Source organism: Ailuropoda melanoleuca, chromosome 14 (genome assembly GCF_002007445.2).
Source record: "Ailuropoda melanoleuca isolate Jingjing chromosome 14, ASM200744v2, whole genome shotgun sequence".
NCBI classification, from domain to species: domain Eukaryota; kingdom Metazoa; phylum Chordata; class Mammalia; order Carnivora; family Ursidae; genus Ailuropoda; species Ailuropoda melanoleuca.
In genome coordinates this window covers 85,498,158-85,512,433 of record NC_048231.1, presented here as the reverse complement: position 1 = coordinate 85,512,433, position 14,276 = coordinate 85,498,158, and the positions used below count along the sequence as shown (strand labels likewise).

Below are 14,276 nucleotides of genomic sequence, written 5' to 3'. Positions count from 1 at the left end.
CATAGGATTGCCAACTGAAAAACTTTTTTATTATAAAATGATTTGTATTTTACCCTGAGCTATCCAGAAATGCAATTCCCTGAGAACAGTCTATTCCCCAAAGATACTAGTTAATTGAGATTTTATTCTTTATTTGCAGTGGAACAAAATGTCAATGAAAAATTCTGACTAATCCTTGTCAGGCTGGGCCAGAAAGATCTCTTCGAGTCCATATATGGGAAATTATTTATAAGGAAAATATGTTGTTATGCAATGTTCCATAACTTTTCAATATTTGACATGTTCTGCAGCATGAAGTTTCTGAATATTTCATATCTATAAGATGATTGGAAGCTAGTTCTGAAAAATAGGCTATTGGATATCTTATAATGTGTTAAGAAATAAGCCCATAGTATCTCTGGGTTTTTGACATTTCTATAGATATTTATTTTAATCTTCCAACGAGAAATAAAACTTTCTCTGGTTAGATGTGTTGGGCCAATTCAAGTATGAAAAATATGTAATCAATACATATTTGGAAAGCAAAATGAAAAAAATGACAAAATAAAAGCTAATGCAAATGTAAATAATAGATGGAGAAAACAGAAATAAAGTCCATTTTTTTTCCTTTTCCTCCTGTGAATGTATCTGGAGTTTTATGTCATGGAGTAGTGTTAGACTATCTCTGGAAAAAATAATCTCTCTCTCTCTCTCTATATATATAATATAAATATAAATATAAATATAAATATAAATATAAATAATATACATGTACATGTTAAGGGAGATGCTAAAATGTAAGTGGAGTGTTTATTACTTGTGACATTACTAATTACATAAACATTGGCCCTTTATGTATATATATTATTACATAGTCGTTCAGAAAAGCAGGCTTTGGTTTCAGAAAGTCCTAGGTTCAAATCTTGGCCCTGACAATTTGATAATGTGTATCACTGAATTAATTATTTTATCTTCTCTGATCCCAAGGTTCCTCATGAATCACTACTTTCCTCTTTGTATTTCTGTGAACATTATATAAGATAGCAAATTCACAGTTAAGCTCTTGCTAATGACAATGTCAATAATGAAGTTTGCAAACAGACCACCATGGTTAGAATCAGTTCATTTTTTTCTTGATTATCTATTGGGACCCAGCACATATTAGGCCTGATTGTCATTTTAAAGAATATTGAAAATTGGTGTCTATTACGATATTAAATCTTGGTTTGGGACGATAAGTCATGTAAGTGTAAAATATTTCATTAGAATCATACTACATGTAGAACAAATAAAGAGATAAAATCTAAGAATACATGCAGGAACTAACTAAGAAGGGACTGGCTGTGTGGCAGCTAGAAGGCAGTGAGCGCACTGGAGCTGGAGGAGGACAGAGGGATGGAGCCGGAGCGGAAGACGTGGACCCCGACTGTCACAGGTTTCCGGAACAGGACCCTGCACCATCCATCCAACCCAAGAGTTCAAGGAGAAAGGTAAATATGTGCAGAAATTTCTCAAACATTAAAAACATCAAGAAATCTAGGAAAAAAGTCCTTAAGCATTTTTCTCATGGTACTTTCCAATATTTTATCATTGTTCCTCTCTCTGATCTGTAATTTCTCAAATTCAAATACTCAGGTACCGGCAGGTGCTTGTATAGGACCTGTTACCATTTACACTAAGAAGCTGTGATATGGGGGGGTGTGTAGAACAACTAAACCAACTTTTAATGCAAAAGAGAGAAAAAGAAAGAGGTCAGTGGGGAGATGAAGCGAAGGGGAAAGAGCGGGCACAGAGGGAGGGAGGAAGACTTTCATTGCTCAAATATTTGTTAGACAAGCAGGTTCTTTTTCTTTAAAAACTCCCCTCTCTTCCACCAACTCTTTACTATAACAAAGCCTCCTCAAACATATATTTACTCCTTAGAATGATTTATTGCCCAATAAATGATTTATGATGATATTTTTCAGGATATCATATAATACAACCTAACTTCTTCACTACTCAAATAAGCATTTCTTTTATTACCACCCATTCTCTGTGATTTATATTACAACTGTGTATAGGTTCACTTATGGACCATCACCAAAAATTTTTTAAAAATATTTTTTATATATTTCATATGCTCGTCATCCTGGTATGACGCTGGCTGAATCTGAAATTTTCATTGTACAATGAGCCACGGTTGAGGAAATGTGTGTGTAATCATTCAGTGTCTGCTGAAGCACTTTCCATCGCACACCAGAACATGGGATGACATGGACAGGGGATGCCACGGACAGGTTATGATGACCTCCTTAAATGACAACAAATCTCAGTTTCCCACAGAACCTCCTTTTTCTAGAGAAAATTTATCACAGACGGTTATGAATCTTATCTATTAGTCTTCATTTAAAAAAGAACAAAAAAGAGACAGTTTCAGAAGTGGGATCTCTTTTAAGGCATTAAATTATTAATTTAATTGCTTCATCAGCCATTGACAAATATACCCGAAGGCCCCAGGTGTTTGCACAAGAAAATGAATGACTTAATTTTGCAGAATTTCATTTGAGCAGGGCCAATGTGTTCAGCTCTTGGCCTTAGAGTCTAGGAAGTTACTTCACTAAAGGCTTTTGGATTGGTCTAAAAAAACAAAAACAAATGGAGCAAAACAAAAAAAAAAAACCACTTTGTTGTTTACATTGCACAACTGAGACTAAATGCAGGATGATGACAAAGTGGCAGGTTAAGTGGTCCTTAACTTGTTAAAGATAATGAACAGTTTGAGACTCTAACAAAAGCTGTAAATGCACTCACTGGGGAAAATGTGCATATGCTCGCTCACACACGTGCACACACACACACACACACACACACACAAACACACAGGTGAATGCAATTTCAAGTGAGTTACAAAACCCTTGAGTTCTTCCATGAACTGCAGGCGAAGGACACATGGTATGTTCTAGAAGCTCGCTACTCAACCTGTGACCTACAAAGTGGCAGCGTTAGCATCTTCTGGAAGCCTCTTAGAAATGCGGACTCTCAGGCTCTCCTTCAGAGCCCCTGAATCAGAACCTGCATTTTAATAAGATCTGGAGGTGATTCCCAGGTGTATAAAATTTAAGAAGTACATCTTTGGATAGTCATGTTCATGGAGAGTTTAGAATTAAAAGCTTACATGTCAAATCACATTTGGAAATGAATCATACTATATGTAATATTCCTAATAAAATAAAATATATTATTCATAAATGAGAAGACAAAGGTGACAGTAATGTTTTACAGACAGTCAATGAGAAATAAATTTATTCCCACTTCCAACTGTTCAATTCTTGCTCCTCACTTCGTACTCTTCCTTGCCCTGCTATTCCCTTTGCAGAGAGTTAATACAGGGAATAGCTAAGTCAGACATTAGAGCTGGGGTCTTGGAAATTCCATAGGCTTTAGTCACGTTAAGCCGGTTGGTCCTGAGAAGCAAATCAGGAAATGAAGGATTTCTGAGAGAGAAAGTTGGGCAAGTGACCACCAAATCTATACAGCTTTTGGACATAAATCCTTCCTGGGTTTGAGGAATGGGCTTTCATACCAATTGGTGGAAATGGATTAAGAAATTGGAGGGGGGTTGCTATTTAATGCAGTTTGGTCATTTAAAGGGGCTGATGGGAGCTTCCTGGCCTGGGACATATTTACAATTTGAAAACAAGACCTGTTCCACTGGAGGAGGCCATGGTTCTCTCTAGACTCAGGAAACAACATTCAGACAGCCCTGAGCAGACACTCTGCTCTCGTCTGTTCGCCATTCTGTCCCCGTGCGAGTGCTGGCCTCTCCCTGGTGCATACACTGGTGGTGAAATATAACATTCTCAAGTTAGATTTTGTTTCACCAGCCCCTAAACCATTAAAATTTACTTTTAACCCCCCTTCCACATGATCCTACAGCTCCTGAATGTAAGTGCTGCAGACTTCTTCAGGCCCAATTTGTAAGGCAATGTGCTTTCCAGCTTATATCAAGTCAGAAGCTCTTGGATGCAGTGCTAACATTTTTAACTAGCATAATTCATGTTTACATGAACAAACCCTTTCCAGACTAGATCTTATTTTCACCATTTATAGTTGTGAGACATGGAAGCATAAAGAGGTGAAATGACTTATTTGACACTAGCCCACCCAATAAGCAAGGAAGCTGGGTCCTGGAGTTTTCTTATTTTCCTCCTGTAAATGCTCTTTTAGTCCTACTTGACTCCTGCCAGAGAAGAGCCCGGGAAGATTGGTGTATACTCCTTATCACACGGCACCACTGTCCTGCCTTCAGTCCTGCACTGGGGTAGGCATGACTGCAGAGCATGGGCACAAAGCAGCCTATGTCTATGAACTAACTGAGGCACCACTCCAGAGAGTAGCTGAAAAGAGAGCAAACAAATATCTATAATTTTACATGCAACACTGACTGAAACTCACGTTTAAATTAGCAAACTCAACCTTGAAAGGCAGACTAGGCCAACCCATTATTATAGTTGGAAATACACTGTTTCTATTAAAAATTATGGCTCAGCTGACCACAGAAGTACAAAGACAATAAATAACCGGGTAAAAGGATGTTTAAGGAGGGCTCTTTGGAGTAGATGTGAAAAGAGTGTTGTTACGAGTATCATTCCCAATTCCTATAAGCCTCTACCTGCAACTATGTCATAATATGTCTCTCAGTTTGAAACCAATAGGGCTTTCTTATCATTGTTTTTCACCAAAAAAAGAAGAAGGAGAAGGAGAGAGAGAAGAAAGAGGAGGAGGAGTAACGGAAGAAGGAGAAGAAGGAGGAGGAAAAGAAGGAGGAGGAGGGGGAGGAGGAGGAGAAGAAGAACAAGGAGGAAAGGAGGAAAAGGAAGAGAAGAAGGTGAGAGAAGAGGAGAAGGGGAGGAAGGAGAAGAAACAGCAGCAGCTTGCTAGAATCCCTTTACCACAAAAGATAAAGGCATTCTTTCCTGAGAGTTGTGACATTCTGGTAAATAAAAAGACTCTGGCAATAAGAAAATCAACCCTAGCTATGAAATACGCAGGATGCTTAACACAGCACTTGGATTCTCCATTAAGTCCCTGCCAGTAAGATAACATAAACATTCAGAAGGAGTCTCAGAGCTCTAAATGGTTTTAATAATGCTTTTCGTACTTTATTTTAATATCACGCAGATATTTTGTTTTCATTGTGTTAGATTTTTCACAACACATTTTCAATAGTCCATTAACACAGAGGTTTATGTGAACACTTTTTATTTGTTTCAAAATTTCCCCTTGCTCCCAAAGCAACTGAAACCTGGTACTAATTGATGAACTATAAGGAACTGTATCGACTACTTAGAATACTGACAACGCACACTATGCATTTCAGAATCTACTTGAGTGACACCTCTTCTCTTACTAGTAACTTTTTCACAAAGCAAAGAAAAAAATACAGAGAGAATATCCACCCTCGTTACTTCAGTAATTAAGACTCCTAGAATTTCGTATGTTTCATTCCTCTTTAAAGACGAAAGACTATCAAATTTCACAGATGAGAATAAGTAGGATTTGGGGGAGCAAAATTAATTCCAAAATTGGCTTAATGGAAAGACTTAGGACTCTATTTCCACTAAGCTGCACTCCCTCTTCGTATGAACAAAGCGGATGCCATTCTCCATTGTAGTATGGATGTTAAATTAGTGAATAGACTTTCCAGGGGTGATGGCTTCATTATCAGTTTTTCCACTCAATGCAATTTAATTCAGCTTTGGAATAAGATGTTATTCATAGTTCAGAACATAATATATTAGGATCAAATGGTTGTGACTTTGGAAATTTTTTTCGGCTTATCAAATCCTTTTGCCAACTCTCAAGTTGCGTTGCTCCACCTGTCGTCATCATTCAACTTGAAATTGAAGCCCTGAATTCAATTTCTGGCTCTTACCTTTATTATTCTATTCTGATCAGCTCCACAAATATTTATTGAGTGCCCACTGTGGCTTATATAAAGGTCCCAAGGATAATGACACGTGATCCTAGAGAAGTTCCAAGTTATTCAACCTCTCTGAATGTGTCCCTCTGCATCAATAATGGTGATTAATGGTTACTTCTCTGCTAGGCAGGAATTCACTTGGAAATGTCCTTTATAAACTGTAAAAGGTGGCAAAATCTAAAGCCTTAACCTTATTAATTTTACACAAGCTTATTTTTTAAAAAAAGACACTTCGATCCTCAAGATATTTCATAAAAAACAAAATTTATACAGCACAAGTTAAGCATGTGACCTATGATATTCTTAGGAAATGTGAAAGGAATGTTTGCTGCTTTGAAAACAACCTATTGCTCACCCTTTTCCTTGTCATTCTCTGGCACTCATGTGGCCACCCACTCCCCAGTAAAATCCAAGGACGTTCTTAAATCATGTTTCAAATTATGCAGTCTACTTAGTAACAAAGTTCTGAAAATAGATATTTTTCATTTTCTCTTATGATTATGTAGGTGGCAACTCAGTACTTTAACCCCAGAGTTTAACTGTATTAAGTTGATAATTAACCTCAATTTCATATATTGACATAACCGTTTCTGGTGCAATATTTTCTATTTTTTTTAATCGAGCAGAAGTTTGGTTGAAAGGACTCAGATTTTGACTCATCTGTCCTCCCTCTTCCCAACAGATTTTTGCAATTCTAAAGAAATACCAGCTGTTTGTTTTTCATGCTCATTGTCCCTGACATTCTCTAACCCACAATCTGAATAATATTCTCATGTGCCTTAACTATTATTTTCATTTTACACTTCCTTCTATTCTTCTTTATTTTTATTATTGGACTCCAAAGCCCTGGCTACCTGTGGTGTGTGGTACTGAAAGCAACAGATGTCAGCTTCCTGGCTCCCTACCGTCCTGCAGAGGGACATTAACAGATTGGACAAGTGAGTTTAGGAGATAGGAGCTAGTCCTGAGTCCCCTGGCTATTCACTACTCTTGCTAGAACTTCTTTCCTCCATCTAGCCTACATGAAGGAATAAAACATTTACTCGAATGCTAAGCTAAATAACTCAAACTACCTTCCATGAAACAATTCTTTCTAAAGGATATTTAATAACTAGGAACATCCTAGAAGCCCTCTTACAGGGGGAAAAAAGGTTAATCTGAGAATAACTATTCATACCACAAAAAAGTTAAATAAAATCCTTTGTTTCTCTTCAATGTTCTATTTCTCTGAATTCTTACACTTGGCCATTAGCTCAAGTGTTGACCTTGGGCAAGCTGCTTAGTCTTTTAGGCTTTGGTTTTGTTATTTATAAATGACACATCAGTCACATGACTTACTCCTAATGTTTCCTCTAGCAATCATTTCCCTCCCTTTGAGGCAATTAGAAGAGCTCTTTCCTATTTAAATACTGGAATCCCCATACGAGAGGAAATAGTACTTTATTAAAACACCACGTAGGCTCCAGAGTCAAAAACACTGGTGATATATAAGGTAATTTTGACTTACTTTTCCTAAGGGATAATTAAGGATGACTAGACCAAATGAAATTAGATTTCATCTATCAAAAAAATCTGTTAGGGATGAGGACAGGACAACTTCAAGGAATTACCCGCAGAAACAAACAAACGAAAACACAGATCATCTTATATATGAGATGAAATGTAACAGAAGATAGTGTCATTTTCCCCATCGGAATTCATTAGGGGTATTGGCCCCAATAACATCAAATCAACGCATTTCTCCCTCTTGGCTGTGCCAATGATTTGTTTGACCTGACTGGCCTGAAAAGTGACCCTCTTGTTTCACCTGTGTAAGGATGTTTGATCTCCCATGACCTCTGCCTGTGGCTGATTTCAGCAGAAAAGAACACTCCGGTGGTATCATTGATGAACACCCCCAAAGGTGGCCTACAAGTGGCTCAAGGAAGCAATTGTATTAACGTGTTATAGTAATTTATTGGCAGTTTTGTGTGATAGCATATTTACTGAAATGAGGCCTGTCAAAAAGATCAGGTTATAGCAGGAACACATGATTTCCCAACCAGCCATAAAATATAAATCAGATGCCTTTCCTGTCCACTGTCAGCCACCTCCACCCACTTCTTGTCCTCAGTCCCCAGACAAATTGAAGTACATGCCACAATTTGCAGAGGGAAAATCAAACTTAATTTCGTAGTACAATGAAGTGAGTTTTGGTCTTGTCATGTCCACTGACATATTGATCCCTCAAAGATTGGAAAGATCAGAATGTTCTAGGTTTTTGCTTTAATAAATGAAAACCTGTGGAAATGCAATGTGTAAATGGACAATACAGCACATGGGCCCCTTTACAAAGATACAAGAACTCCAGGGGACTCATGTAGTCACTATTTAGTATAAAAGTCACTAGTTAAGAGGTCACATTTTCTTTCTCTTTAGAATTACAGCCTCAGAAGACAAATGGTTTCCTAATCCAGGTTCATTTAAAGTGCAGCTGATCATTTCACAGCTAAAACGAATTTTCACTAGTGAAGAAAAAAAAAAAAACACCCTATCTTGGCCCTTTGTAGAATTTATGTCAGATCTATAATGCCATAAACGCAACACTCCATCAAACATTTTCTATTTAACCTGAAAGGGGACGAAGCCAAATCACTTATATGTCCACATCTGTGATTTGCAAAGTGCAGTGATTGTAGCCTCCCTGAAATGCATAAAGACCGCACAGTTACTCACAGAGAAGCATTAAGAAACGGAACCAGTTTATCATGAGGGGATGATGAAATTGTAAGAAACGCCATAAAGTATTCTAGTCTAGCAAGCTAAATTTTAACTGGGCAGGTGGAAAGAAAAAAAAAAAAAGAAAGAATGAATCTGTGTTTTCAGGTAGGCAGAATTTCAGTCGTTATGACAACGGCTGACTTTCTAATTACCACTTACTATAATAGTACCGCAAAAGTCTCCCTAGTTCCGTGGAGAGAGTTACTGCGTCGTATGCACTGCCCTATACCTCATACCCTGCAAACACAGCTCCGCACGCCTTACTGGAAGTCCAACTGAGGCACAGATCAATGATGCCGCCCTTACAAAAACCACACGCAGCAATATGAGTAGGGGAAGAGCTTCTTCATTGATCCTAATTTAAACGGTTTCAAAGCAGAAGGAGCTTCTCATTTGGTGTGATCTTTAAAAATTACAGCAATGCCTCGCATTACCATATTCTAAAGTAATTACTTGCAGTAAGTAAAGATAAATTCATTAGAAATTACTCAGTCCTTTATTGTGAAATCCGAAGTAAAATTATTTGAGGTATTTTTTTTAAGCCGACAAGAGAAATGACTTTGCTTCATCAATCAGTTTGACTAAAGTAATGATTTTCTTAGAATTAAAATTTGTTGAAAGCTCTAAGTATTTCATCTTTTAGGCTAAGAACCATGTAGTTAATGTCACAGCTAATACATTTGTCAGTCTGCTAATTTTCTTTTTCTATTAGAATAAGTAAACATCAGCCCTTTCTTAAAAGCATACTATTTACCATGTGTCAGAAGCAATGCAGGGAGAACTTATTTGAAAATCATGAGGTAAGACATTATGAAATGAACAGGAATCACAGGGAGACAATGAAGGAGAAACATGAAAAGGAAAGGCATTTAATAATTTCAAAGTGATGGCAGGATATGCCTCAAGGTGAGTGGGGGAGGATGGCATTTAAAGGAGAACCATGAAAAAAAATAATCAACCAAAAACCCAAAGATGTTGGAAAATATAAAAGAAGAGATGGTTTTTAAGAAGTAGTTTAAATAAAAACAAGAATGATAGTTAATAAAAAGTATAGGGCTCTTAAGTGTACAATGGAAATAAAAGAAAATGAGATCTTGCTCGCATGGCATTAGATCAGAGAATGGTTCTTCAGATATGCTTATTTTTTGAGAGAATAGGTGTAGAAACAGCAAAAAGGACTCTATTTCCCATCTTTTAAAGACATAATACGCTTATTTATGTTACATTGTGTCAGACTTTGTTTAAGGTCGCTTTCCTATTATTGTAACTGGAAGAAAACAATAAGTAGTAAATAACAATGCCAGTGCTTTGTTCTCTCTATTGTCAGATGTTCTTTCTAAAATTAGGGTTCTTTGTTACCACAGTTCTCTGGAGCATGGGTTGATTTCCAAAGTCGTGTTCCAAGGCAAATATTTCTGCCACAGTAAAATTTTGTTTAAAAGCAACTTCAGAATTTTATTTTCACCTTTTTTTTTTTCTCACTGTGATAACATAGTTAATCTTTACTTCCAACTAGAGAGAGTAGTTAACAGTATAAAGGGTTTTGGCACACTAGCTTTCTGATATTATATAATTGGGCTTTTTCTGCATTAAATAGTTAAACCTCTTACCTTTCCTCATTAAAATGTGAGTGAGGAAGGCTTGTGAGGAAATTGTATCCCTCAACTCAAAATTATTTCAGATGTTTCTCATTTTTCTGTTTATCAGTTTTGGAATGATTTGATGTAATGTTTTAAAAAAATTATCTTTGTTTTTGTCATTGAATAAGTTAGACACAAACTAACAGGTGCAAATAAGTTCCTACCATTTCAGAACCTGTGCTTTCTGTAGTCAGAAAGAGTGGGAACAGATTCATCTCAGTAGCTGTGCAGACTTAACTTTACTTCAATTAACTGAGTCACAGTTTCCGCAGCCATGAACGGGGGTTAAGAAAGTAGCTACCTCACAAAGTTCCTCTGAGCATCAAATGTGATGTTACAAGCCTTCAGCAGCATGCCAGGCATATAACACATGTTCAATAAAGGGTTGAATACCAGTCACTTCCAAGGTCTATTCTCTTGGTTCATACTGCAGTGGAAAACAGTGTAACCAGAAATCAGCAGGCAGTGAGCTCCTGACACAGGAATTTCATTAAGTGAATTCTCTTGCTTCCACTATCCTTGTCTCAGTGAGCAAAGACTTTGTAGTTCAGGGCACTACAGAGTAGCAGACTCTGTCCATAATGTGTGTGGAGTGTATGGATGTGAGGGGAGAGGGGTTTGGGCAGTATGGACCTGCTTTAAATCTCAGTGTGGGCTTCTTTCGGGATAGAAGAGCTATTTCCTGTGAAACAAAGTCATGGCATCCATTGAGCCGACGTGTCAGAGAAGACCTCCTTTGTACATCCCAAGGGATGGAATCCCATATCAGTCCTGTGCTCCACCCCACCTCCCAGTGTCAGCTGATAGCTGAGTATCCAGACCACACACCAGAGGAAAGGCAGAATACCAGAGGGCACAAACACAAATCACTCAATATGGTACCAGGAACAAGAAACGTTCTTAATATTAAGATAATGTTCATAACTGCAATTGTACCTTTTCTAGTTTTTGCAGTCATTGTAAACCTTATAAACTAACGCAGTGACTACAGTTGCTGTGGGTACGGATCTGAGTAACAGAAACTTACACTTGCTTGCCGAATGGCAGATTGGCCAATCCAGCTGTGTCTCTCCACCCCTATTTACTTGGGACCACTGAGCTTTGCTATCTTATGTTTGATGTATTGGGGCTGTTAAGAATTATTCTAATAGTTCAAATAATTTTAAGCACTACATAGTTCTTTATGTCTCTACTCATCTATCCATCGGCCTATCTTTTAACCTATCTGTTGCTCTTCCTCTTTCTTCTTCTCTTTCTCCTCCTTCTCCTTCCTCTTCTCCCCCTCTCTGCCCTCCCTTCTCCCCCATAATCCCTAACAGAAACAAAGACAAACTCTGGATTAACACCACTGGATACCAACTGAGGTGATAAAATGAACACTGCATTGGGAATAGGGGACCCTGCTTCTCATCACTGCCAACTGATCTTCTTAGAAAGGCATTCTTTAAGGTTAGTGTTCCGAATTCCAATGTTGGAGGGAGGGGGTTCCCCCACCAACACCAACCAATTCTCAGACACCAGCAGGGTGTCTAAGAATTCAACTCAATTCTGACATTCTACCTGGAAATAGTATCATATTCCACAGGTTAGGGATTCAGCCATACAAACCTGCCTCCCACCCCTGACTATAGGTGCTACTCGCAAGCTCCAGGCTGCTAGCTGTGCTTTTGACCTACTGGCTACAGACTGGCAGTTCCAAGGACCTTCCCCTCAGGTTCGATTAATTTGGTAGAGTGGCTCACAGAACTCAGGGAAACATGTTTGTCAGTTTATTAAAGGGTATGATAAAGGATATGAATCAACAGCCAGATGAAGAGATACATAGAGCGAGGTCTGGGAGAAAGGGCATGGAGTTTCCATCCCCTCTCTAGTCACATCATTCTTCCTGAATCTCTGCATGTAAACCAATCTGGAAGCTCTCCAAACCCTGTCCTCTTAGATTTTTATAGAACTTCATTGCACAGTCATGCTTGACTAAGTCATTGGGCATGGGTAGATTCCACCTTCAGCCCCTCTCCCCTCCCAGGAGGTTGAGAGTGGGACTGAAAGTTCCAACTTCTTTTTTTTTTTTTAAAGATTTTATTTATTCATTTGACAGAGAGAGAGAGACAGCCAGCGAGAGAGGGAACACAAGCAGGGGGAGTGGGAAAGGAAGAAGCAGGCTCCCAGAAGGGGAGCCTGATGCGGAGCTCCATCCCAGAGCGCTGGGATCACGCCCTGAGCCAAAGGCAGACGCTTAAGGACTGCGCCACCCAGGTGCCCCAAAAGTTCCAACTTTCTAATCATGTGGTTGGTCTTCCTGGCAACCAACCCTCATTGTTGAGGGGGTTGTCCAAAAGTCATATTCCTAAGCAAACAAACAAACAAAACCCACCAAAAGTCACATTCATTAACATAACTAAAGGTACCTTTATCCCCTTATCACTAGGGAAATCCTAAGGGTTTGGCAGCTGTGAGCTCCAGAGTACCCAAAACTGTGGAGGAAGACCTAACACAAATGAGAACTATATTTTGGTCATCTGAATGATCAAATATATATTTCTCATAAATCACAATATCACAGTTACCATATGATGTTACTTCCTAAGTTTTTGTCATTTCTAAAATTAAGAAGTTGGTCTCTACCTCAGTCCTGACACTCCTTCCTGGCCCTGGAACTCCTAAGTAAGAATTACCTCTGGAATATGACCATTGAAAGGCTGAACGCAGAATTACGTGATTACGTGCATATCTCTAAAAAGTGTTTTTTTCAGGCTTTTGTACCTTTACCTCTAGGCTTTGTGCCTAGCCTTAAATTCTAGGATCCATGTGGCAGACTAACGAACCAGGAACTTTTCCAGCAGTGTTCAGGATCAATAAACGACTTTCCAAAGGCATGAAAGGCACGTATAAGCAGCCAGTTGCTTGCCAAGGCAGATACTTACAAACATCAGTACCAGACAGGAGCACACTGGGCATGCCACCAATGAACAGATAGATGGCATGCCTCTTTCTCAGGAACCCTCACGCACTTAAGGAGAGGCACGGAGGATAACAACTATTTTAAATGTGAACAAATGGGCATTTACCTGGCTGAGACAAGAGTGGTGTGTAAGGGACTTTCGGTTCTATTGCACTCATTGGTGGAGGTAGCAAAGGATTAGCAAAGCTGCGGAGTGGGTGAGTTGGTCGAACACAGGCCGTGGGGATGGTTCTGCTTGGTGCCTCCTCATTGCTGGGATGCTCAGGCTGTGCTGGGGGCAACATGGGCGGCTGTTGGGGGGCTGGTCCTTCACTCACCGCTGCAATGGAGACAAGAAAAACCATTCATTATTCCAGGACAAAGCTTGCTTTCCCTAAATCAGCTGCAGGGCCTCTGAATCCGTTTAGAGAAATATGTCAGGATCAGGCCAATCTCCTCTTCAAGTTATGAACATTCTCCTTCTCTTCCTTCATATATTTCTGGGAAATAATAGCATGTCCCCTTTAAACAGTGGAAACAGATCCAGCAAGACAGGGATCCCTCTTGCAGGAAGAATAGTAAAATATATACAGCATTGACTCTATTGCTTGAACTGGCAGGGCCCTGTAATCATAAGTGATGAAGCAAGAAAAAAGAGTTATTTCTCCTTTCATAAGTAGCAATGCCAGTGAAATTCAATATCCTCAACAGCTGCATTATTATCTACTAGCCAATATGCCAATTTTTCCTGCGATTTAAGCATGCCATGTCAACTGTCAAACAAATCAGAGTTACCAGGTGTTCAAGGCATTGCTAATAAAATGATACAAATGATAGCCACTATCATTGTCTTCCATAACAAAAAAGAAGCACATCCAGCTCAGAAGTTAGATGAGAGATGACTTTGCTGGAACAAGTTGCCTGAATACAGAATTGTCATTTTTCCTCTTTGGTTGCAAGCCTTGTAACTTTCAGGCAGATTACTGTAGTT

General features: G+C 38.8%; 1 protein-coding gene across 3 annotated transcripts in view; it reads right to left on the bottom strand.

Moving 5' to 3' along the window:
• Positions 1-14,276, bottom strand: part of DCC (DCC netrin 1 receptor) — a 1,087,479-nt gene that overhangs the window by 19,099 nt on the left and 1,054,104 nt on the right. For all 3 annotated transcript variants that reach the window (XM_034642890.1, XM_034642891.1, XM_034642892.1), the window contains exon 27: positions 13,413-13,625. In XM_034642890.1, the coding sequence (XP_034498781.1) occupies positions 13,413-13,625 (213 nt within the window). The remainder of the gene's footprint in view (positions 1-13,412; positions 13,626-14,276) is intronic.